At 39.6% G+C, this 27,030-nt stretch overlaps 1 protein-coding gene across 1 annotated transcript in view; it reads right to left on the bottom strand.

Annotated features, from left to right (window-relative positions):
- The window catches only part of XKR6 (XK related 6), a gene marked incomplete at its 5' end in the record, with an annotated part of 242,577 nt that extends 221,969 nt beyond the window's left edge, over positions 1-20,608 (bottom strand). Inside the window, one exon of the mRNA XM_081092895.1 lies at positions 19,851-20,608. Within this exon, the coding sequence (XP_080949021.1) occupies positions 19,851-20,608 (758 nt within the window). The remainder of the gene's footprint in view (positions 1-19,850) is intronic.
- Between the last annotated feature and the right edge of the window lie 6,422 nt (positions 20,609-27,030).

Raw genomic sequence — 27,030 nt, forward strand, 5'->3', positions numbered from 1 at the left:
GAGAATGCCATTTGACAATGAAAGCAGAAACTAAGAAGGGGCCAGAAAGGATTCTACCCAGAGTTTTAGAAGGATCATGGTCTTCCTGACAATGTGGTTTCAGACTTTTGGTCTCCCAAACTGTGAAAGAATAAATTTCTGTTGTTTTAAGCCACTCTAGTGAGTGATATTTTGCAGCAGTCTCAGGAGGAGACTACAATGGGCTAATGTACACACCAAGGTAAGCCCCTCCCCCAGCCAAACTAAGGCCTCTCTGACATAGAAACTGGCATAAAATTGGAGGTCCTTCTTAACTGCAAACCACATGGAACCAATCCCATGTACTTGGTTTTATAACAGAGATAAGAAATCGTTACAGCACAGAGAGCAGGGTACTGAGACATAGAGACTGGGTAGGAGTCAGGTTTTCCAATCAACAGGCAGAAATGGTAGGAAACTGTCCTATGGAGGGAGAAGAGGTTATCCTAAAGAATACTATTAAGGGCAAAATTAGTAACAGACCATAAATATGTATTCCAGTCAAATCAGTAATTTCACATGCACAGCAAGGAATTAGTCTACTCTAGTATAATCTTTTTAAAGTTTAGCAGATCTGGGGTCAACCTATAGCAACCTCAAGAATTAATATTTTGAAACTTTGAAAATTACAAGTGGCCCAGGAAAATAAATGTGTTAAAAGTAGATTACCTCATTAAAAGTCTTACTTCTTTGACTTCAGGTAGTCATCAGGCAATTATAAGAGTACAACTTGATTCTCAACCAAAAAAGAACTTTTTTTTTTTTTTTGCTTTGCTTGAATGTTTATTAAAATTTTATCTTCTATTGTGGTAAATATATTTTACATAAAATTTACCATCTTAACCATTTTTTTAAATATATTTTATTGATTTTTTACAGAGAGGAAGGGAGAGAGATAGAGAGTCAGAAACATTGATGAGAGAGAAACATCGATCAGCTGCCTCCTGCACATCTCCCACTGGGGATGTGCCCGCAACCAAGGTACATGCCCTTGACCGGAATCGAACCCGGGACCTTCCAGTCCGCAGGCCGACGCTCTATCCACTGAGCCAAACCGGTTTCGGCTACCATCTTAACCATTTTTGAGTGAACAGTTCAGTGGTATTAAATACATCCACATTGTTGTTCAACCATCACCAGCATCCATCCCCAGAATTCTTTTCATCTTATAAAACTGACACTCTGTACCCATTAAACACCAACTCCTCCTCCTACTCCCCCAATCCCTGGGAACCTTCATTATACTTTCTGTCTTTCAAAAAAAGAACTTTTGTATAGACACATTAAAGTTGAAAACAAAAAGGATACAACATATCCCAACCATGGAAAAATCATAAAAAAAAATTAAGCACAAACATCTGAGAGGTTAAAAAAAATGGGAAAGGATCTTGGATCAAACAGAAAACTTCTAGTTTTACTGTAACTTTGGCTGTAAATACAACTGAGCCAAAGCTCTTAAAGACAGTTGCTCAAGTATCAACTGAGCTCTTCCTGTGTAATGGTTCTGTCTGAGCTAACAGGAGTCCAGTTGCCCAAAGAGCAGGCATCTAGCTAGAAAAGAGCCATCTAAGGTTGACAGCTGGACTACAAGTTGACAGATGCTTTCTTTATAAAAAGGAAATAACTGATTTTTAATGTACTAATTCCCACTAGATACCTGGACTTTATCTATACAAAAAAACAGATTAAAATAAGCCTCTACATTATTTTCATTTCATGTAACATTTCAAAGGCAAGAGACTGAAACCACCCTGAGCCAACCAGACCTTGGAGAACTATCACAAGCAAGACACCCAAGTTGGCTGCAACTGTTTTCAAGGTAGTATTACAATGAAATACTTGTGTGTGTGTGTGTGTGTGTGTTATATTTGCATCATAGAGAAGGTGTTTCCAAGGTAACATTACAATGAAATACTTCCTTGGGGTTTGAGGGTGGGTAGTGAGTGTTGTGTGTGTATTTATACTTATACTAGAAGCCCAGCACACGAAATCATGCGGCCCCGCCCACCCACCCAGCCTCGTCATGCTTGCAGCCCCGCCCACCTGCACCGGTCTTTGGTCATTACGGCATTAGGGCCAATGGGCTTTTTATATATGTAGATAGATTTGCATCATAGAGCCTTATCTCTCCCCTCTCAAAACTCTGCTGTTGAATTCCTACCCATCATTAAAGCCCAATTCAAGTTCCATGTTCAGACTCCCCTTTACAGTCCTGATCGAAGATGAGAGATTTTGTTTGTTCATTTAAGTTGTGCGTAGGGCTAGAAAGAAATGAAATTATCTGATGGGTTTGTTCATTTAGTTGTGGTAAAATACATATAACATGAAATTTACTGTCTTAACCATTTTTAAGGGTACAGTTCAGTGGCATGAAGTACACTCACATTGTTGTGCAACTACCACCAGCATCCACCCACAGAACTCATTTCATCATCTCAAACTTTCCATTCCTCCCTTCCCCCACCCCTGGCAACCACCATTCTAGTTTCTGTCCCTATTAATCTGACTACTCTACTCTAGGAACCTCATAAAAGTGGAATCACCCAGTATTTGTCCTTTTGCTATCGGCTTATGTTACTTAGCATGTCCTCAAGGTGCATCCATGTTGTAGCATGTGTCAGAATTGTCTTCCTTTTTAAGGCTGAATACTGTTCTATTATATGTATGTGCTTCATTTTGTTTATCCATGATACTTTCTGTCTTGGACACTGGGACTACTTCCACCTTTTGGCTATTATGAATAATCCTGCTATGAATACAGGTGTATAAATAACTCTTCAAGAACCTGGTTTCTTCTGGGTATATATACTCAGAAATGGAATTGCTGGATCACATGTAATTCCATATTTAATTTTTTCAAGAACCACCATACAGTTTTCCATAATGGCTACACTATTTATTCCCAACAACAGTGTACAAAGTCCCAATTTCTCCATATTCTCACCAATACTTGTTATTTTCTAGTCTTTTTTATAGAAGCTATCCTAATAGGTATGAGGTGTTATTTTTTGGATTTAAAAATTGTTAGAGTTTATATCCATGTCAATCAAGAGTAACTATTATTTGAAGTTAAACAATTCATTTTTTACTTGGTCTTAAGAAAATATCCTAGGGTCTGTGTTATTAATATTACTATAATGCCACTAAATAAGATTTTTGGAGAGTCCACCCAAGTGAATTTTAAGAATTGAAAATTGAAAAGGTTTATGGTCCTGGCAGGGTAGCTCAGTTGCTTAGAGCACTGTCCTGATATGCCAAGGTTGCAGGTTTGATCTCCAGCGAGGGCACATAAAAAAGGCAACCAATGAATGCATGGAGGGAACAACAAATCAATGTTTCTTTCTCTCTCTCTCTTCCTCTTTCTCTCCTTTCTCTCTTTCTACAATCAATAAATGAAATTTTTTTAAAATGAGGTTTTTTTTGTTTTTTTTTTAAATATTTTTTTATTGATTTTTTAGAGAGAGGAAGGGAGAGGGATAGAGAGTTAGAAACATCAATGGGTGAGAAATATCGATGAGCTGCCTCCTGCACGCCCCCCACTGGGGATGTGCCCGCAACCAAGGTACATGCCCCCGACCAGAATCGAACCTGGGACCCTTCAGTCCGCAGGCTGACGCTCTATCCACTGAGCCAAACCAGTCAGGGCGTAAAATGAGGTTTTTAAAAAAATATTTATTCATTAAATTGATTGGGGTGACATTGGTCAACATGAACATAAAGGTTTCAGGTGTGGGTTTCCATATCACAAGTTCTGTACATTGCACCATGTGCCCACCACCCAATAATGAGGTTTTAAACACAGTGTAAGCATTGTAACATCTACAGCAGCATTATGTTCTGGAATCCATGGGTGTAACAGTACTTATTTTGGTCAGGTTCAGACAGAGTCACTCAGTGACTTTGCACAATACTGGGAGTCAGGTCTGTTTGTAGTCTGGTCAATATACTCTAGTGACAACAGATGGAATAATGGGAGGGAAAAACTGAGCAAACACCAGGTAATCTAAGTAAATATATTAAAAGTATTAAAATTAATAAAATCATATAGACAAAAAAATCTCAAGTAGTATGTATTTAACCTATAGCATCATATGGTTTCTGTTAAGGTTTAAGGGTATAACTTTTATTCTACTATAATTTTCAGTTTTATCTCTCAAGTACAATAGTCTAAGAAAATATTAATTACTTATTAGCCATACAGGTCATAGATTTTAGTTTGCAAGAAAAAAATCAAGGATCCTTATCTAGACTCCTAGTACAGTTTCAACTAGTGGTAAGATTATGTAGAGGAACTTTAATTATTAAATAATAGCCTCTAAATCAGTGGTTCTCAACCTTGGCTGCACATTAGAATCCCCTGGGAATCTTTTTAAAATCCTGATTTCTAGGCCTCATCCTCCGGAAATTCTGTTTCTTTGTTATGGGGCGGAGCCACAACATTAGTAACAAAGAAACAGAATTTCCAGAGGATGAGGCCCAGAAATCAGGATTTTAAAAAGATGCCCAGGGGATTCTAATATTAGTGCAGCCAAGGTTGAGAACCACTGTTCTAAATAAACATACATATATATTTATTGTTTTAGTAACCTAATTTTAAAAAGCCAATTAAGAATATCAGAAAATGTAACTTAAATAATGTTTGGAATTAAAAGAATATCTTAACACCATTAACTGTTAAACCTTCAATACTAGAGCAGCAGGTCTCTATTTTTTAAATATTGTATGGATTTCTATAAGAACGTATAAGATATTCTGACATGTTTTGATGAAAACATTTTGGTTTCAATTTAACATTACATTTAGATGCTTTAACACCTTTTCAAGGAATTTTTTTTTAATTGTTTTATTGCTTAAAGTATTACAAAGAGTATTACATATGTCTCCGTTTTTTCCCCCCGCCCTTGACAATCCCCTGGCCTCCCCTACCCCCCAGTGTCTTATGTCCATTGGTTATGCTTATATGCATGCATACAAGTCCTTTGGTTGATCTCTTACCCGCCCCCCTCCTGCCCTCCCACCCTCCCGGGCCTTCCTGCTGTAGTTTGACAGTCCGTTCGAGGCAGCTCTGCCTCTGTATCTATTTTTGTTCATAAGTTTATAATGGTCTTTATTATCCAGAAATGAGTGACATCATGTGGTATTTTTCCTTCATTGACTGGCTTATTTCACTTAGCATAATGCTCTCCAGTTCCATCCATGCTGTTGCAAATGGTAAGAGTTCTTTTCAAGGAATTTTTAAATGATTTAAATTCATGTGGTTATTAAACAAACCAAACAGAATTCATTAAGCTTTAGTCATATAAATTTCCAAATTTAGGTATAAATTTTGCACAAATTTTAGGTTATATGTTTGGTGGCCTATACAATTAACACATGAAAAACAAAGAGTGACTTCTAAAAGCAGTTACTGGGGAATAGTGCAGAACAAGGTCTCCATGTACAGGACATGGTTTGTTAATGTTACATCAGCTGTGGTCACATATCCCAAACTGTCCTAAACCAGATGAAATATTTTTTAAAACTTGAAACATTGACAGGCCTCAAGCATAAGAGCCATAATGCCTTTTATTTCATCTATGAAAGCCATTTTACCTTAGTGTAATTTCATCTGAAGAAAATTTATTTAAAACTCTAGTATGATTTCATTATATTTTAGTTTAATATGGATCACACTTAAAGTGATTAAACTTAGTTATAATTTTTAAATCTAATTTAAATATTTGTTTTATCTGACCAATTAAAATACAGGATGGCCTGTTTCTGTATGATCCTCAGGCTAAAAATAGTTTTTGTATTTCTTTAAAGGATACAATGAGAGAGGGGCCTGGCATGGCTCACAAATTAAAACATAATCAAAGTTTTTAAAAAGAAATTGTCTCTTTTACCCTTTAAACAATAGTACGTACACACACACACAACACACACACACTATACCTCTTTTAATCTGAAGGGTACCTGGGCTAAGCAGAGAATTATACAAAAACTGTTGCCTCAGCAGAACTATATTTCCCAGCCTCCTTTAATCTGGGTACAGTCACTGGGTTACTTCTCTACAACAGAATGTCAGCACAAGTGATGTATGTCACTTCAAGTTAGGGATTTTAAGAAGCAATTATTCTTTCTCTGCATTTTCTTTCCTTTCACTGGCTGAATGCTGAGGGTGTTGAGTCCCTAAAGGATGTCAAAGCCATCATCTGCCAGGACACCCACAGTAGTCAACACATTTCTACTGTGTTAAGCTAAAGGAATTTGTGTTATTATAGTTGAGGAAACACTGTAATAGTCACTAACAAACATGTTGTATATTCACTGCCTTTCATATTTAAGTAACTTCTACTTAATTTGGAAGTTCTCCCAAGCATCCTTAAAAAAGAAAAAAACACTTTGAAAACAGATTGTTTATACTGCTGTAAGCTGTCTGCTTATTCTACCCATCAGTCTTATCCTTGACAACTGGCTACTGTTGCATTTTTTTCTGTTTACTGTATGCTCAGATGAATTTTAATTTAAAGCCTCACTATAACCCCCTTTCAAGTGAACTAAAATTTAAAACCATTCCTGCTCCATATATGTAGTTCAAGTGCTGATATGGCATTGAGACATTATCACATTCCATCTAATGACTATGTTTAAAAAAAAAAAAAGCAGAAATTTAAAAGTGGATTGAAACAGCCCCTCTTCACTTCTTTATTGTAAATAAGGGCCAATAAAGCATAAGAAGAGCTATACATTTCACTTAACCTTGAAACACTGCAGTATCTCCAAAACTAGAACTTCCCCAGACAATAGAACCTTGACATTTTCAAGAGCTGCATCTTGACACCATCACAGATTCAAAAATATGTCAGTCATGCCACAATGCATGCTTCTGTAACATGGATGTCTTCACACATGACTGGCAAAATGCGAATGACAACAGTGTGATGAGGAAAGACTGTTGGTTCATGAGTGAATCTTCCCAGCATGTTAATGTTTGAAGCTATCAAGGGCAAGATTTTTCGCAAATAATGAGAAATAATGAAGACTTTAAGAAAAACGGTGAGAATCTTACCAAAGTGCCTCCCTTTGGTATAAGTAGTGACATCTGACTTAGTGGCTTCAATATCTGTTGTTTTATTACCTGATGATGCTGTGGGCACACAAGAAGCTACACCATGGATCAGAGCTTTAATTTTGATGACAATGGCCTCCAGGAGAAGCTAATCCCTACAAGAATCTACATATCAAAGAAAAAGCATGTTCCGGGATAAAATAAAGCCTAGAATCACGTAGGTATGATCCTGAGTGCATATGTCACCATCTACTGTGCTAGCATTTTTTATTTGGATTGTTAGTGCTCTGCTTACAAGGTTACATTTCATTGAGTAGTCTCACCTTAATCCTATGTTTCTACAGTCCTATTATTTTTAGTGTGATTTGGCAGAATGAGAGATTTTTCATGAATGCATATATCACATTACAGTAGATATGAGCATACCACAAACTGAAATGGTGAACTGCAAATGGAAGCAAATAGGCAAAATGACAAACTCTGATCTCGTAACACCCCATTCAAAATCCTGTAATGTACCTGACAAATACCATCTCCTTTAATCCTAGATTACTACACCTTGAAAACTACCTAAAATTGATGTGGTACCTATCAAATAATGGAAACCTCAAATACAGTCCAAAAATACTACAAACACGTGCAATTGCTTTTAACTTCAGCTTTGTTTTGACAATTTTTGCTTAATCTGCAAATGGAGTAACAGATCCTTTCTGTGGTTTCTCTTCTCTTCCAACCCGAAGGCCCACCATTACCCACTAGGTCTCAGTAAAACCATTTTGCTTAAATTTTGAATACATAAATTCTTTATTGCAAGGCATAATCTGTTCCTTCAGAGTCAGCTTTAATGAAAACTGCTTTACAGAAGGCAAAATGGAAGCATCCTAAATATACAGGGCTATTTATAACTACTATTTAGTTGACATCTCCAAAACTGTATTCCTTATGACCAAGCAAACCGACAGCTTTGGAGTTTTGCTCATTTTGATCCAGAATCGCAGAGGCTCCGACCTGCACTACACTGTGCTTGCTTATATATCCTGTGTCCCATCTCTGCCTGCCATTGCCTCTCCTAGGATTTCTGATGCGCTTGCCCCAAGAGCTTGGGTTTTCTCACCACTGCCACGGTACATTCCTAGATGGAGCTCAAAAGGATATTATTTTGGTGTGTGTAGATTTTAGGTGTCCTTACCGGCATGAAGTAGTAAAAAAACAAAAACAAAAACAAAATAAAACACTATATGACCCCTTCCAATCCACTCCCCTAGCTATTCAACACTATGCATCTATCAAGCAAAATGTAGGTAAGTCATTTTTCTCTGCTTCCTTCATTTCTGTCTCTACTGATATTCATTTAATAGCTATTAGGTCAATTCTCCCCTGTCATTCACCAGTTTCTTTTTACAAATCCTATCCTTGGCACTGATTTCAACAAATATAACATTTCTGAAAATTTGAGACATGAAATTAACTCTCATTGAATATCAGTTTTCCCAACATAGTAAAATACCTCTAACCTGGCACTTCTGAAATACCAACAGTGATCATTTGTGTTAATAATGACCTTGAAGTTCTTCAAACTTCCAAAGAAGCTTCTGAGTCAAAAGAATATTCAGTTATATACCATACAGGCTTAATGTTAAATGTCTTTACAGTATTCTAAATCTTAACTATAGTATTTGACAACCCATATGCCATAGTATACAGCAAATATAGCTACTATTTTATTAATATACACTTTCATCAACCCATTCCAGCTACTGGTGTTCCAATAAAATCATTGTCAGAGCTTCCTTTATACATTCCACCCCTTAATCTGACATGCCCTTAAGTTTAAAAAATATTCCCAAGTAAGTCTAATATAAACTCCTCCTTGAGAGCTAACACTGTAAATACTGGTAGAAATCAGCCTATGCAACTATGGTTCTCATCCCTGTCTGTACACTGCTTGGGAAACTTACGAAAACACAGTCTTTTAAAATATATAGGTTCTGCCCTAGCCAGTTTGGCTCAGTGGGTAGAGTGTCAGAACATGAAATGAAGGGTCACAGGTTCAATTTTGGTCATTGGCATGTATCTCAGTTGCAGGCTCGTGGGAGGCAACCAATCTATGTGTCTCCCTCACACCAATTTTCTCTCATCTCTCCCCCTTCCTTCCACTCTCTCTAAAAATTAATGGAAAAATATCCTCAGGTGAGGATTAATAAAACATATAGGACCTAAGGCCAATCCTAAACATACTGGACCATAATGTCTTATGATTGAACTCATGTATCTGACTTCCCCAAGTAACTCCAATGCACAGCCAAGGTTTGAAAACAAACCTTAAGGAAAGAGCTGTTGCTGCTCTAGGTGCTTCCAACAGGTCAACAGAGAACCAACCTACATATGGGTACAGCATTTAGGTGAGACCTGCAGGAAAGAAGAGTGGCCAAGAGGGTACTGTCAACCCTAAAAATTCCTTCTAATGTGGAAATCACAGGATTAAAAGGTTTGTCTACCCTAGGAAAAAGACTGGGGTAAAGTACTGAAAATAATTTGAATCACATTAGTGGTTATAATCAATTAAAAGAGTCATAAGCCTACCCTAGTCTCTGCAGAGTTTCATACATTAGACTAGAAATCAGAAGTCTCAAAGAACTTGCTCCTCGAGAGGTCCCAGTGGTCAAGAATATCATTCCTCCACTTTCAATAAGACAGAACAGCAAAGTCCCAAAGTAAAGCCAAGTAATTAGTGAGAAGAGCCTCATGATCATTGTTAAGAGAAGTCTGATGTAGAAAAACTGTACATATTTTGCCATCAGTGAGATCTGGCTTCAAAGCCTTCCTCCACCAGTTACCAGTGACTTAGATTACTCAACCTCTCTAAATTCATACCATCACCTGTAAAATAGGCCTGAAAAACATACAAATTTAAATGAGACAATATTTGTAAAAACAGAATTTTCAACATACTATAATTTCCCTTCCTCCTTAGTAATTTCTATATGTCTCTTCCACTCTCCCTAATACTTCTATTGGCCCTTACTCAATTTATTGCTATTAGTAAGGGGAACACGTGAGGCATAAACTTTGATTCTGATCCTCCAAACCTAACATGAAGCTTAAACTCTGACAACCCATTGAAAATACACCAGTGGCTAGATTCATATAGTAACTTCTTCAGGACAGATTTTTTTTCCTCTCAGGTCCTGATTCCAGTAGAGCAAATGGCTCTCAAACTTTAGAGAAGGTAAGAATTACTAGAGATCTTGTTTAAAATATAATCTCATTTCCCACCAACAATTCCATAACTGATTCAAGCAAGGATTCTCAATGGCCACTAAAACTACTAGGTAAAAGGTTATTAGGAAACAGCATAGTGACTGACACCTTGTCAAAATATTACCCCATGAGTTACTTATTGATTGTAATCAGGAAAATGCACCTTTATCTGGCAGTCAGAGCTTTAATCAAGAGGTAAACTTAGCATTGCTAATAGGATAAATGAGGTATCATGTGCCTACTGATACAATGTATATATGAAGTATAAGTAGTACTTTTGACTAAAAAATGTAGCCTGAATATAATCAAGACCCTAGATCAGTGGTTCTCAACCTTGGCTACACATTAGAATCACCTGGGAATCTTTTTAAAATCCTGATTTCTGGGCCTCATCCTCCAAAAATTGTTTCTTTGTTACTAATGTTGTGGCCCCACCCCACAACAAAGAAACAGAATTTCCGGAGGATGAGGCCCAGAAATCAGGATTTTAAAAAGATTCCCAGGTGATTCTAATGTGCAGCCAAGGTTGAGAACCGCTGCCCTATATGCAACTTACAGTTTACCTATAATACAGAAGATAGACAACACATGTAGGAAACAATTAGGCAATACAAAAAAGCTGGCCTAGAATCTGCAAAGGTCCATGTCATGAAGGAAAAACATGTATGAGGATTGTTCTGGAGTTAAAGAAACACAAAGGCAATGCATGAATTTTGATTAGCTCTCTGTTTGCAGGTGGGAAAAACTATAAAAGACATTGTTCGGGACAACTGGGCAAATCTGAATGTGAAGCAGCTACCAGATGATTTTATAGAATTATGGAATAATTATGAGATTATTGTTAATTTTCTTAGGGTAATGATATTGTAGCTATGTAGAATTACTCTATTTACTATTTGAAGTGAATTATGGAGAGATACAACTGCGTGATACATGTTAAAGACACACAGATAAACCTATGTTAATTACTGAATCCAGGTGTTCAAAGTACTACTCTTTGTGTATGCTTAAAAGTTTCAATAGCCCTAACAGGTTTGGCTCAGTGGATACAGTGTCGTCCTGTGGACTGAAGGGTCCCAGGTTCAATCTGATCAAGGGCATATACCTTGGTTGCGGGCACATCCCCAGTAGAGGGTGTGCAGGAGGCAGCTGATCGATGTTTCTAACTCTCTATCTCTCTCCCTTCCTCTCTGTAAAAAATCAATAAAAATATATTTTAAAAAAAAACTGAGCAAAAAATACACATTCCCTGGCCCCAAACCCCAAGGCTCTGATTCCTTAAGCCTGTGGTAGACCCATAAATCCACATTTTAACAAGCTCTGGGCCTATTCCAAAACAGAGGGTTCCCTGACCACTCTAAGAAACATGGCTGAACAGAGAAGGTGGAGTGTGTCTGCTGTCTGGAAGAGCCTGGGTTCTTAATTCCCAGCCAGCGCTCTTTTATTGGCAGGCTTCCCAAGCCATGGACTTGGTGTCCTCCTCACCTTTGTCATCTTTCTTCATGTTTCCAGTATATTTAAGATGGAATGTAAAGGGGGCATAATAATGAAAAAGAAAGTTTCCCTTTCATGTACCTATGAGCATCCCGCCAGGGTTATCAATAATTACTCTACCTCCCTTCCAAAAGTACTGTGAAGAAAACTGTTGTGTTTACCTTTCTGTGAACTGAATACTCAAATTTCTTCCTAGAAATGAACGATGAGTATACAATCCATGCTCTACAAATTGATGACCCAGATAAATTGAAATAGCTTCATCAAATTAAAAAAAGCAAAAATGCTACACTAAAAATAAGTAATTTTAAAAACTACTTGTTTGATATTTCAGGATAAAAGTGATATATACTAGTATACCTGTACAAGAAGAAACTTTTTGTTAGCAATATGCAAAATACCTTAGGACACTGTGGTTTGTTTTAAGGTATATAATATGATATACCGGATCTACCCACATTAAATATACAGAAAAGAAAAATCTAAGGTTGAATTTTATATAGAAATGGACTAATGTCATTGTAACTATATTCACTGAATCCACCAAGCAAATCCCATCTTTCCCAAAAATTCAACTTGAACCAAAAACGTACCTATACCTTAATCTAAAAGAAAAGAAAAAAAAACACAAGAAAATTCACTTAGAATTCTTTCTAAAATAGATCACAATTGACATTGAAGCTATCTTTTTTAAACTCACTAACACTAACTTTTCAAAGTTAGAAAATACATATCAAACAAATTGCAGTAGATGATTTTGAGGTTCTTCTCCAATAAAGAAAGAAATCTTGGTAAACAATTCCTACAAACCTCCAAAATGTATAACTTGAATATATGCATTGTTTTAGCTTAACCTAACAGTAAAAAATTTACAACAGACTCACTTCCCTCCAAGGAGCACGCGCGGGCCATTCCCTCCACCCTTTCCTCTCTCTTTACCCCATAGGCACCTATCTCCTAAACTCCAAGGGACTCCACGAGACTTGCAACGAGGGGAGCAATGGGTAGAGGCAGCTCATCCAGGGGTTACCCCCTGAACCTGTCTCCAAGGCCCCCTTTTCTCTGACTTCCCAGTGAGCCAAAGCAGCCCAGGCTGGGCTCTCCTGTTGTGCCCTTCCTTGTTTCACTAAATGTGTTTTTATGCAGTCAATTAATTCTTGCTTGTTCTTCTAAAAAAAGAAATTTTTTAAACAGAAAACTATAAAAAATAAGCAATGTAAAATACTTTCATTTTACCTAAAATTGAAAATTCACAAAATTAGCTAATAAACCAGCATAACAAGTTTCTCAAGAAGTCTAATCCACAATAAATTTTAACATTAACATGAGAGATACATATGCCTTTATAGGTAGCAAAGTGACTAAAAATAATGAGAACTTATTTAACAATAAGTCAAAATAACATATGATAGGACTTCAAACAGTTCCTGGGCAACCTATACATTGTTTAATATTTTAATTGTTCAAACTAGTCTGAAATTCCTTCTTCAAAACTTCAGAGCACTAATAATACCAATACCATAATAGACTTTTCAAAATTGAAGGGACCTTAAAGATCGACCAATTTAACTCCTTATTTGCTAAATCCAATATGAAGAAACTACTATCAGAGTTTTTGGTAACTTGTAGAATGATAAATTTGATTTCTCAACTCCAATGTTCCCTTTATTCAGGGGTGGGGAACGTCCGGCCCACAGGCCGAAACCATTTGGTTTGACCCTGCGAAGGCAGTAAGGGTGAGTTAATTAAATGTTTGACCAATTATAGCAGGCTAATTTTTAAGCTGATAATTTTGTATGGCCGGAGAATGATGCCCTGTGATGATACCATGAAATGTCCTGTGCTTTTTGTTAAAATATCTCTAATAGTGGTGAATAGTGGAATGTCTTCAGGCAACAGACAATTCACTGAACTTTTTAAATGAGGATATATTTTCATGATTTTTTTTTAAACTTAACTCATTCAGAGCTAAATAAGAAATCCAGAATTTCTGAATAAAAGAACGTAAGTAAACAGAATATCCTGGGAAGTAAACTAAAGTTTTAGCCACAAAATTATTTGCAGAGAGCACACTATAAAAAACAAACCAATCCATGGTGAAAATAGCAAAATTTACTACACTGTTTAATTCTTTTTGCATTCCACAGGATCTTTTCAACAGTCCAGACATTATCCATTACATAAGCCTAACTAATTGACCTTATGGATAAAGTTTGAAAAATCAAACAACTGATGTAAAAGACAGAAATGAACTGCTTGTGAATTCTGATATGTGCCTATTATATTTCTGGACTGCTAGACTTCTGTAATATAGAATTTGAGGTTTTGTTCCTAGGTCATCCTGGAAATAATTATCTTTTGTCACTAGTTGCAATTTTACTCAAAGTATGGCATTTTTTCATAACCTTTCCTTAAAAATTCACCAGAAATGTCAAGTTTTTACTGTTTCTGTTCACTCAAAAATAATCTTCAGAGTTGTTCTCTTCATAGTCACTCTCCTTTAGGAAGTACTGGCTCCTTATCTAAATTTAATTCACAGCTAATCATGTTTTTCTATAATTTTTCAAGTGAGGATAACTAGATGAGACTTTATGTTGTTAAATTTGTCCCTTTTTTCCTTGATGGTATCAAAATGCCTTGCCCATTGCAAGATCATATAAAATTATTATCCTACACTTTCTTCTAGAGTTTTTACACTTTAATATTTTATTGCATCTTTCATCCTTTTAGAATTTTTGTTTATGTAGAGATCAACTTTTCCCCCCTAACTGGGTAGTCAGTTGCCTCAATATCATTTGTTAAATGATCTTGTTCCCATTCAATGATTAGAAATGCCACCTTTACTGTCTAAATTCCCATGAACCTGTCAATTTATTTCACATTTTCTGCTTCACTACCTATATGTTTAATTCCTCTGCCAACATTACATTGCCCAAATTATTAATACTTTAAAGCACATCCACTTTCTAATAAGGTAAATCTCAACATTTTTTTCAAGGGTCTTTTGACTACTCAAAACACATTTACTTTTCTCAGATCAATTTTTCTCAAGGTTCTCCTCGAAAACTTCCATTGAATTTTGAACCAGAATGCCATTAAATTTATGGATACACTGAAAAACAATTATATTTTTACAATATTGAAACTCTTGTCCAGTAACAGGCAGACATATAAAGCCCCCTTTAAACATACATACACACACACACACACAAATACATGTATATAATCTTTTAATATGATTATAACTAGTCCCCCGGCCCCACAAGAATGAACTTCTTAAATCACAAGATCTTAGAGATAAAGGGATATTACAGATCACTTAGTCCAATGCCTCTTATAATCCCAGTTATGTTTACCTCAAGCCTACTTAAGAGAATCATTTTAAAATTAAAATATACCTTTTACATTCAACATAATCATGAAAGCACTATTTGAATCACATAAAAGGCAGAGAAGTGGGCTACATGATTGAAAACTGCTTTGAACTTAGGAATCCTTTAAAAAGATAAGATGCATACTTGGGCTCAAAGGAAAAAACACTGAGTACCATAAGTGCACACACTGGAGACAGCCCCAAGTGCTTTTAGACACTCGTGTTTCCAAGGTAAAGTCATTTTGTTATGGTGTTGTCCAGGAACCAAACTTCAGAGTGCCAAATCATTCCACTCCCAATTGTTCCATTATATTTATTGTTCATATGTATTAAGAACAAATCCAATAATAATCTCCAAATGAAACAAGCCTGAAACCCAATTTTAAATGTGTTTCTCAAACCTGGCTGCACATCTGACCACCTGTGGAGCTTCTAAAAATAAGATTGCTTAGGTCCCACCTTGGGATTCTTGTTCAGCAGGCCCAGCAATGCTAGAGCATTTCTTTCTTTCTGTATTTTTTTTAAAGCTGTAGTAGGTTCTATTCTCAGCCAGAGTTAAAAACCACTATTCTAAAATATTTAATAAGAACAAAGCCCCATAGCATACCAAGTATCCCTACACATTTAAAAAGTATATTTACCTCTTCACCAGCCCAGCAACATTTACTGCTGATGATCTAAAGAGCTATGTCCCTGTATTATACCAAAGTCTTAAAACAAACAAACAAAAAATACTAAAACAACGCTTGACTGTTCACAGATATGTGATGCCATTGGAATATTTGAAAGTCTTTTTTCTTTTTTCTTCCTTGAAGGCAACCCTCTACCCCAACCATCCCCCAAGAGAAAGGGAAGCTGTTATTCACTTTAAAAATCGCAAATACCATTAAGATCTTAAGCAAATTCCTCTTTTACTTTGTAAAATAGAAGGGTGAAAGCACACTCATTAAGAAATATAAATAAGAGGAACAAATGTAATAATCTGAACAATAAAGATTTAATTAAAAAAAAAAAAGAAATATAAATAAAAAGGGGGATTAATGATTTGGCTGTGACATCATGACATTAGGTGAAATTTAAAAAAACTGTTGCTTCTAGACTACAGAGAACTGCCAACACACTTAAGCACCCTCTAGATGTAGCACAAAAGCAAAGAAAGGCAGATATGCTGAAGGAAAAACTTATATACAACAATGCAATATGCAAACTAAATCAAAATGTCCCTGAAGTCTAACCCTCCAAGAAAATGATCTCACTTTCTAGTAACACATTGTACTGAATTGAGGCCCACTGTGATTCATATTCCCAGTATGAATGGCTCATATACCTGTTACCCCTGGGAAAAGCACCTGAAAAATAGAGCACATACAGCTACAGAGGAAATTATATGTTAGGTAATTAGTGAGGGTAAAGGATGCACTAAATAATCACAGTAGTGCTATGCAAAGAAGGTTCATGACCAAATCATCTTACAGACTACCCTTCCATACTCCAATTGTGGCCCAGCCAAAAATACTTTCTTACATTCTGCAAAGTTTTTTGGTGAAAGAGATGTCCAGATTTTCCGTCTTGAAAAGAAAGTCAACATGCATAGAAGTTTACCACCTTACTATAAAGGAAAACTAAATTTTCTTAAGCACTGTGCTTTGTCCAAGCAACATTCAAATAATTTTACATTTAAAAAACAAAAGCATGTGAAGAGATAGGTACTCATGGTTTAATGGAATCGGTTTTGACAATGGACAACTTCACCAACATCTTTTCTTATGTGGCCCCAATCAATGATATAATTCCTAGAGCTTAACCTTTATATCAGATGACTACTACATAAAATAGCAAAATTCAAGTAATTAATATGAATGAGAACTGTAACCCCCAAAGATCTACAGTAAAAACTGAGATGATGTATGTTTATACACACTGACAAGTAATTTGCCAAGAGATTAAAACAAGAATAAAATCCTTTCTCCAAAGTTTTCCACATGAATGATTTCTATGCAAGCCACATGCCTAGCAGGTATTAAAGAGCAGACTCTGCTCCTGGAGTTTTTCAAGCACAACCAGCTTACTGAAAAAAATAAAAATAAAATCCTTCCTCAGAAAGTATTTCCTCTGAAGCATTGCTATGTTAGAATAAATAACTTCACTGAATTAGCATCTCTTTTAGTACACTGTACTTTTAAAACTTCATGAAATATTTAGACCTATATTCTAATCTTGAAAAAAAGACTAAAACAAGTCAGACAATAAAATCACATGCATCTTTTAAAACAAACCAAGTAGCCCAGCAGACATGGCTCAGTGGTTGAGCGTTTACCTATGAACCAGGAGGTCACTGTTCCCGGTGGGGGCACATGTCCGGGTTGTGGATCGATCCCCAGAGGGGGGTGTGCAGGAGGCAGCTGATCAATGAGTCTCTCTCATCATTGATGTTTCTCTCTCTCCCTCTCCCTTCCCCTCTGAAATCAATAAAAATATACTTTAAAAAAAATATATATATATATATACATATATATATAGTCTGTAGACCTTGAAATATCAATGAAAGTCTGGGAAAATAATGCACTGCCCTCTTTTAAACAACCATAAAAGCTAAATTTACACTTAAAATGTACTTGTCAGTTTGTTCCAAAATCTGGACTTCCACTCTACCCAAATACAATTAAGATTTAGGTTGGTTGAGGGAAAATTCTCCTACCTAAAAATTTTGTGAAACCGAACTCCAATTTCATTATGTCTCAAAAGCTTACTACTAATAAATACCTAGGATGGATTACATTAGAAACAATTCTCTCAGGAATTTTAACCTGATACCAAGCGTCTGATTGCCCACACTTAGGAGTCTAAGACATGGAGAGAGATAAGTGACTTCGGCTTGTTATTAAATACATGCTGTTAAAGTTTGCTACTATTTCAAAATCTTTCTCTTCTCCACAGTTTTTGTCCCTCTCCCCCTGTATTCTTTTATACCTCATCAAGCTGCAAGAAATCAAAATAGGTATCCCCAATATCAAACACACTACCTTAGATTCAGTATTGGGTTTATGGGTGTTTTAAGTTTAGATTTCAAATTCAAAATATTTTTCAAAATTTTACTTCACCACAAGCTATGCTCAACATAGCTAAAAGTCAACTACTTTTTTTCTATTTCATTGCCCCCTCTTCTTATCAAGTTATCTGCAGGAAGCAAATTGTCTACGGACAAATACAGCTAGGAAAAAATGTTGCTTGGTTCAATTCAGGAACACCAGTAAACAACCCTAGGTGGACCAGAAAACCACTCACAGGTTCCCTATTCAGAATTTGCATGTAAATTTTGTAGGACAAAGTTCTTACAGTCACTTTCAAGATTTCATTAACTCAATCCCATGCTTTCTGAAACATTTTTACTTGAAATTCTTAACAGAGATCTACACAAACATTCAAAAGACATGAACTTTATCTCAATTAACTAAAATACTGAGCACCTAAAATCTCCTACTAGGTGGAGGAGTCAGAACAATCAAGGCAAAATGTCTTCTCACAGAAGCAATGTACCTCTGTGTAATTCATCTTCAATACGATTTTTTTTTCTCTTGAAAATGCTCTTACCTACAACTCACTGTTCCCAAAATACACTCAAGCTGATTTAAGTTTGAGAGCACAGATTTACCAAGGTTTTAATAGGATCATTTCCTTAGTTTAGCCATTGAAGGCTGCTGGCAGAAAGAACATCTGCAAACGGTGTTTGAGAGATTCACCTGGCACACGGGAAATTTACAAAAGGGAAGAGTGCTGCAGGGCCAGGCTCAGGGCTTGTGAAGATGTGAATCACCTACACACTGGCCTGGCTACCCAAACCAAGGTTCCATCAGAATGTGTCTGGGTGGCTAATTGATTTTCTGGAGGTGAGAATTAAAAACAAACGCTTACACTCATCGTACATACACAATTTTACCTGTCACTAAGAAAAGGGCACGTCTAATCCAGGGGGGGGAAAAAAGTCATTTTTTTCCTTCAAGGAGGGCAGCGGTTTGGAATCATTTGCTGGGGATGGGATTGCAGGAAGGGGGGAGGGGAGGGGGCGTGGAAGAAAGGAGTGCTAAATAGAGAGGCAGCGAGGGGGTTCGCACAGGGCCCCACACAGGCCACTGCGGAGAGAAGACGGGGGAAGAGGGGAAGATGTCTCACCGGGGGACAAAACCGAGCGCACACCGGCTGGAAAAAGGAAGGTTCCCCCACCACCACCACCCCGCCCCAGGAGAAGAGCTGGGGTGCAGATAAAAAGCTCTAGCGTCCGGTTACCTTAAGATACCGGGGACAGGGCAACGGGGATAGGGGATACCGAGGTCTCCAGAGATGGGGGGAGGGGAAGGATGAGGCAGGGTCTCCGGTAAGTGCGAACCAAGGATGAAGACAAACAGCGGGACTTGGGCCTCCCTGGGCCAAAAGGCGTGGCCAAGGTTCCAGATCAAAAAAGATGGTCTTTTTGAGATGCCGAGGGAAGTGCGCGTCCAACCCCTCCTTCAAGACCCCGGGCCGGGCCCGTCCGAGGGGGCCACCTGCGAGGCACCTCGAGGGCGGAACGCGCCCCGCAGGGCCCCGGCCTCGCCCGCGGGGCCCTCCGCAGGACCGCTGGCCAAGCCCCCACCCCCATCCCCGCAGTGCTCTTACCTCCACACCTGCCCCATCTGCAGCAGGTGGATGACCGACTGCCAGATCCACACGGAGAGGCGGCACAGGCGCTGCGCCCCCGGCGTGGCCGAGCCCCCCACGCCCGGGCCGCCGCGGACCGCGCCGTGGCCGTAGCCGGCCCCCATCATGGGGGGACCCCGGCTGCTGAGCCCCTCCACGGCGCCCAGCCCGCCGCCCGTGTAGTCCTGCACGAACCAGCGGAAGCTCAGGCTCTGCACCAGCAGCGACGGCACCAGCACGAAGAAGAGGGTCAGCCCGAAGTAGCCGTAGTCCCCCTTGCGGTAGTAGTCGAGGGCCAGCCACAGGTCGGTGCCCACGTCCCCGAAGAAGACCAGCAGCGCCAGCACGATCCACAGGCAGTCGAGCCACGGCCGCTCCACCTGCGGCGGCTGCGGCCGCGCGGCCGAGGGCGTCGGGGGGTGGCGGTCGGCGCCGGCGGCCCCGGGCGGCTGCAGCGGCTGGTCCCCCCCGTCGGCGGCGGCGGCGTTGCGGCGCGGCTTCTTGCCCAGGAGGGAGCGCAGGCAGGCGGAGCGGCAGCCCCAGTAGCACGAGGAGGTGTTGCAGCAGTGGCAGATGTGCAGCGAGCTGCTCTCGCCGGGCTCGTCGCCGCCGCCGCCGCCGCAGCCGCCTCCCCCGGGCTCCCCGTCCTCCTCGCCGCCGCTGCCCACCGCCTCGTCCAGGTTGTGCAGCTGGGCGAAGCCCACCCCCACGCCACCGCCATCGGATTTCGCCGCCATCTTGACTCTCTTCCCAGCTCCGGAGGTTGGGGGGGGGAGGGACGGGTGGGGGGTAAAGAAGGCAGGGAACGGGGAGGGGGGGAAACGAATGGAGAGGAAGGGGGGCGGGGAGGAAGCGGGGGAGCAAACGAACGAGGGGGGAGTGGGCCAGGGAACCCCCTCCGCTTCCGGGTAGTTGGCGTCACTTCCGGGCGAGCCCCCCAATCGCACGGCGCCCGTAGCTCCCCAGCCCGACCCACCCGGCCAAGATGGCCGCCCTCCTATGCCTCAGCTGCTGGGCGGGGGGCCGGGGGGTTCTCCCCGCCAGGGCTCCCCTTCCCCTCTTCCGTTGACCCCGAAACCCATCAGGTTGACCCCTCGGCGTTTCTGAACCCTGCTGGGCCGAGTGAGGCGGTCCAAAGTGATCCCTGGAGGGGGCAGTGCCAGACGTTTTGGGGTCCCCTTCCTCAGCGTCGCAGCTCACAGCTTTCCTCCTGGAGAAACGCCCCCTAACACCCTCCCGGCTGCTGGCGGAGGGGCGGGACCTCTGGGGGAAGGGGCGGAGCTAGTGAAAAGCAGGTGATTACGTGTCACTTCCGGGAGATAGGATGACCTCATTGTATAGTTAGACACCCCCCCCCCCTCCCCATCAAAATGGCTGTGTCTCACCTCTTTGGCTGTTCTGTGTGTGTTTTTCTTTCAAAAGTACCTTTTATTCTTTTCTTGTTTTGGGGTCTTTAGAAATTACATAAGTCAGTTTAGATTCCTACTCACAACATACTGATTCTCACTTCTATTTAAATACCTCCTTGCCCTGTTACCTCTGTTGATCCCCTGATTTTTCTGTCACTGACAACTTTACCATGTTTTGTAATAAAGTTTCCACAGTTCCCTTAAGAAAACTCCAGGGAAAATCCAGTTAAAATCAGCCTGATTGCATCTTGAATGTTGGAGCAAAGATTGAATTGGCACATTGTGACCTTGAGTGTATCATCTTCCCCCATTGATGTATTTCTATCAACTTTTTTTTTAAGTATGAGATTTTAAAATTCTGTAACCTTAATTTGGAAAATTCAGAACTAGCAAGGGGCTAAGCTGTATCAATTACTTTTCAGGCTATTTGAATGTGTGAAGATTGCCTTTTAGAATTTTTGGTGCTAAGGCTCTGTCAGTAAACATAGCTTTAAATGAGTGAAAATGTTATCAATGTGCTATGTCATTAAAATAGGTGCAGGGTACACTATTTAATCTTAACTAACAAATTATAAAAGTGAAGCAGCACTGAATGGATTTGAATTACAATAATCTTCCAGTGAAAGTATATTTGAAACCATATTGAGCAAGCTACATGGTTATAGTTGTTACTGATCAGGTGAAAGGAACATTTTGAAGTTAAAAATAGAACAAAATTAAACACTACATTTTTCTCATTGACCTCTCTGAATTTTTGTGCTCATTTTTCTGACTCTGTCTACTTCTTCCTTCAGTAAAACCTTCTAATAATGCCAATAACTTTCTTTGGAATGCTGAGGACAAAGTAGGTGATATGTGTGTGGATGACATTGAATTTCTGTGGAAGAAAAGTGCCTTTGAAATTTTCAGTAATGCTATTTTGATGTCTGATATTTAACTTTATAGCACTTAAGTTTTGGGAGTGGCAGGGAAAGGCAAGGATTCCACATTTCAGGACATAACTTTTTGTGAGTATTTATGCCAAGCTAAATAAAACCTGTAAAATCTTTACAGAAAGTACCCATTGAGAATTTTTACACCAGTCATTTGTTTGGGGGGTAGGGGGAGGTAGAGAAATAATTCCAAATTTTTTTGGAAACAAGTTATATAGCTGTAGCCTTTTATTTCATACTATGATTTAAGCCTCTTGTTGCTATGGTAGTAATACTTCTAGCCAGCTAGTAAGGGTTATTTCTGCATATAGATGGGGTTCTACTTCTTTCTTTGCTGAATTTGAATTAATAACGCCTGAGAAAGATGGCATAAACATACAGTAGGATTGCCCAGGTTTGGATCCCAGTTCCACTAAAATAATGTGAATGATATGAGCAAGAAAGTTGAGGTCTTTAAACCTCAGTATCCTACATTATGTAGTGGAAATAATAATAGGCTTTCTTTGAAAATTTGTTGGGCAAATTAAAAGTGGTAATCCATTCAAAGTTCTCACCATGATACTTGATAAATAGTAATAGAGTAAACACTAAATAAATGATAACTGCCGTTGTTATCATTATTGTTATTATTATCACTATTGTTGTTGCTATTGTATTAGCATAATACCAACATATAGTTGCTTAAATTGTATCATTCAAATTTGGTATCTCTAATAAATCAAAATATTTTTAAGTACATCTAGGAAATAGATATAATTTTGTGTTTTAAAATATATTTCCTCCATTTAAGCCTATGAGGCTATGAAATGAGATTCAAAAGCAAGCAGCAGTGGCATATTTGTGATTCATATTTCTCCCTGCCCTAAAAGAACATAAACTACTAGCACAATTAACTAAGTAAGTTCACTCACTCTATAAGGCTGACAAATGAGATTGAGTCAAAAGTGCTTTCACAATTGAAGTTTCAAGTAGATTTATAGGAATCACAAACTATCAAGTGATTTCAACTTTATATTTTCTGTTTCAACAATTTTATCGCCCTAACCGGTTGGGCTCAGCAGATAGAGGGTCGGCCTGTGGACTCAAGGGTCCCAGGTTCGATTCTGGTCAAGGGCATGTACCTTGGTTGCGGGCACGTCCCCAATGGGGAGTGTGCAGGAGGCAGCTGATTGATGTTTCTCTCTCATCCATGTTTCTAACTCTCTATCCCTCTCCCTTCCTCTCTGTAAAAAATCAATAAAATATAAAAACAAAACAAAACAATTTTATAATTCTGCATTATTTGGAGGTGATACACTGTAGAACCCAGGAGGTTCTAAAATTAAAATATCTTACAATGATAATACAGCTATCATGAGACTCACTGAAAGATTAACATAAATTTGGACTGTGTCATGGATGAATGGTACTTTTTCTTTTACCTGGAGTTTTGGAGCAATTAAATGTTCCAAGTAAGTTCATCACTTAGCACAATGGGGTGTGGTGAATTAATAAAAAGAAATGCATTGCCCAAAGGTCTGCTTTCTTAACAGCACACCAGTTAACCCCTTCCTAATGACTTGACTTTAAGGTGGTTTTATGCTAAGAAGCTCTAACTCTATGGGCCTGCTAAGGAGCCACCCCCAGGCCTACAAGACACTTTTGTTGTTGTTTACAAATAATTTTTTTTAATCTTTGCTTTTCATAATTCAGTCAGTTAACAACTTTGGCCCCTGTTACTTCCACTCAGATATAGGCTGGGAAGCCAAACTATAAACATGTAAAGTAATAGTGAGTCAATTTTTAGAGCCTATTCCATGAGTAAAATAAGACAGATATAATATATGGAAATTGTGGCATACATTTTGGTGTTTTTTTTTTAAATATATTTTATTGATTTTTTACAGAGAGGAAGGGAGAGAGATAGAGAGTTAGAAACATCGATGAGAGAGAAACATCGATCAGCTGCCTCCTGCACATCTCCTACTGGGGATGTGCCCGCAACCCAGGTACATGCCCTTGACCGGAATCGAACCCGGGACCTCTCAGTCCACAGGCCGACGCTCTATCCACTGAGCCAAACCATTTTCGGCCATTTTGGTTTTTTAGAGAAACCTTTGGGGTTTTTCTTCCTGATTCTCTGCTATTTTCAGAACAGCAAAGAGGGGGAAATTAGTGTTGAATGCTATTATATATTACTAGAGGCCTGGTGCGCACAATTTGTGCATAGGACTGGGTCCCTCAGCCTGGCCTGCACCCTCTCCAATCTGGGATCCTGCAGGGGATGTCTGACTGCCTCTCACAATCTGGGACCACTGGCTCAAAACCACTCACCTACCTGCAGCCTGATCGCCCCTAACCCCTCTGCCTGCCTGCCTGATTGCCCACAAGTGCTCCCCTTCTGGCCTGATCACCCCTAACTGCCTCTGCCTCGCCCCACACCCAGGACCCAGGATTCCCTCCTCGGGACAGTTGCAGGCACCCAGTACCCAGGCTTCCCTCCCTCTGCCGGCCGCAGGCACCCAGCACCTGGGCTGGCCACAGCTGCAGGGGACTCACCCGGCTGCAGCCGCAGGCACTCAGGCACTCAGGACTGCGGGTTGGGCAACTTGTCCCTCTCCCTGGCCGCAGCCTGGCCGGTCCTCATTCCTCTCTCGTGAGCTCATTTGTGCCTGGCTGGTGTCCATTCCTCTCTCACAAGCTCATTTGTGCCTGGCTGGTCTCCATTCCTCTCTCCCCAGTGTTGAGTGTCTGAGCCAGGGGTGGGCAAACTTTTTGACTCCAGGGCCACAATGGGTTCTTAAACTGGACTGGAGGGCCGGAACAAAAGCATGGATGGAGTGTTTGTGTAAACTAATATAAATTCCAAGTAAACATCATTACATAAAAGGGTACGGTCTTTTTTTAGTTTTATTAATTTCAAACGGGCCGCCACGGGCCGTAGTTTGCCCATGGCTGGTCTGAGCCCTCACAGCATAAGGGTGTGATGACCATTTGTATATTAGCTCTTTATTATATAGGTATTAGCTCTTTATTATATAGGATACACTGTCCCAAAAATTATTCCAAAATGCAATGGGATTATTATCCCCATATCAGTGGTTTAGAAAACAGCCTTGAGTCTACCAAATAACTTAGGCAGAGTCACATCCATGGAAGGTTTAATTCCAAAGCCTAAACCATTGCCCTGGGCCAAGAAGTTACTCTCCCCTGGAAATGAAGTCAGTGTTACTGTATTAGTACTGGAGAGACCCAATTATGATGGCTGATAACACATCTAGGAGACAGAAAACTGGCATTCCAACATGAAAATTTTCCCTAGCAAAGGCATTACAAAGGGGCTTCCTCATACGTTCTTCACAAGATTTTCCTAATTTGAGCCTGAGTAAAACCTCAAAACCATCAGGGGGATGTCATCCTTCTCAATTTTATTCCCTGTATCTTACTGTCTTCTATAGAAATAGGACTTCTTTTGAGCACTGCAGAGTAAGCTCATAGAACCCATTATCCCTTGAAGCTCCATGTCTGTATTTGATGTTAACATCAAATACAGACATGGAGCTTCCTTCCATGTCTGTATTTGGTGCCTCCTTCCCTCCCTCCTCCCCAGAGGCGCTCCTCCTGTGCCCTCAACTCTGAGGAGGACAGAGGGAGGGAGGAAGAGGCGGCACCTCCTTCCCTTCCGTTTTCTCTCTCTCTCTCTCTCTCTCTCTCTCTCTCTCTCTCTCTCTCTCTTTCTCTCTCTCTCTCTCTCTCTCTCATCCTTGACTAGATTCGAACCTCAGGTCCTTCAATCCCCAGGTCGATGCTCTATCCACTGAACCAAACCAATCTGCACGCCTCTCCTCTCTTTTTTTTAGGGCCTAAAGCAGAAGGTTTCAATCACCCTTTTTTTTTCTGGTAGATTCAACTAAGACCACTTGTTGAGGTTAAAGCACTCACATTTGCCTCTTGTTGATCACTGAGAGAGAAAGAATTCGACAGGGCCCCTGTAGTTAAATTGTGAAATCCCTACATGAGGAGAGAGAAAAGGAGAATATGTCATTTTTTCAATATTTAGAAATATTCCCCAGAGAAAACTGGGGACAAGAGACAGGGAATAAGGTGATGTGTGCCTAGCTCCTGATAAGCCTTCTCAAACTCTGACAGAATAACAGGATAACTCCCTGGGGACTAAAAGGCATCTCTGGTCAGCCTCAGTCTTCAAGAATGTCTTGGCTTAATAGTCTTTTACCAGAGAGCAGGTTGTCTAAGTTAGTGAAGAAGTTGCACCATGTATATGTTTTCCATCCCATTCCTCTGACCTCATCCTCTTAGATTTCTTCTCCACAAAGCCAATTTAACAGTTGTATCTCAGATTCAGGCTCAAAAACCTCTTGGATGAGTTGTTACCTGTATACTACTCTTACCTCACCCTAGCATAACCACGTGTACATGTTTATCTACATTAAAAGATGGTGAGAACATCAAGAGAGAATATTGGGAGAGCTATGGGTATATTGACTACTTATTATCTCATCCTAATCTCTAATTTATTATTGCAGTTCTTCCAGAGCAGTCCAAATAAGACCCCAGAGGCTTGAAATAGTGTACAAGTTGGGGAATTATGATGTGTTCTAACCATAAAGTTAAAGAAAGAATGGAAGGAGATGAGGTTGGAGAAAGGGGTCCCAGGCTGTCCTCACATGGAAGTCATTACAAAGCCTCTCTTTCCCACACTCCATCTTCACTCTCTTTCTCCCTTTCACCAGGTTCATCTATTTGCTTTAAAATAACCCCTCAATTGAAAATTGAAAACCCACTGCATGGGAGAACATATTTGCCGATGTTATCACCGAT

This window comes from Myotis nattereri, assembly GCF_964212035.1.
Source record: "Myotis nattereri genome assembly, chromosome: 5".
NCBI classification, from domain to species: Eukaryota; Metazoa; Chordata; class Mammalia; order Chiroptera; family Vespertilionidae; genus Myotis; species Myotis nattereri.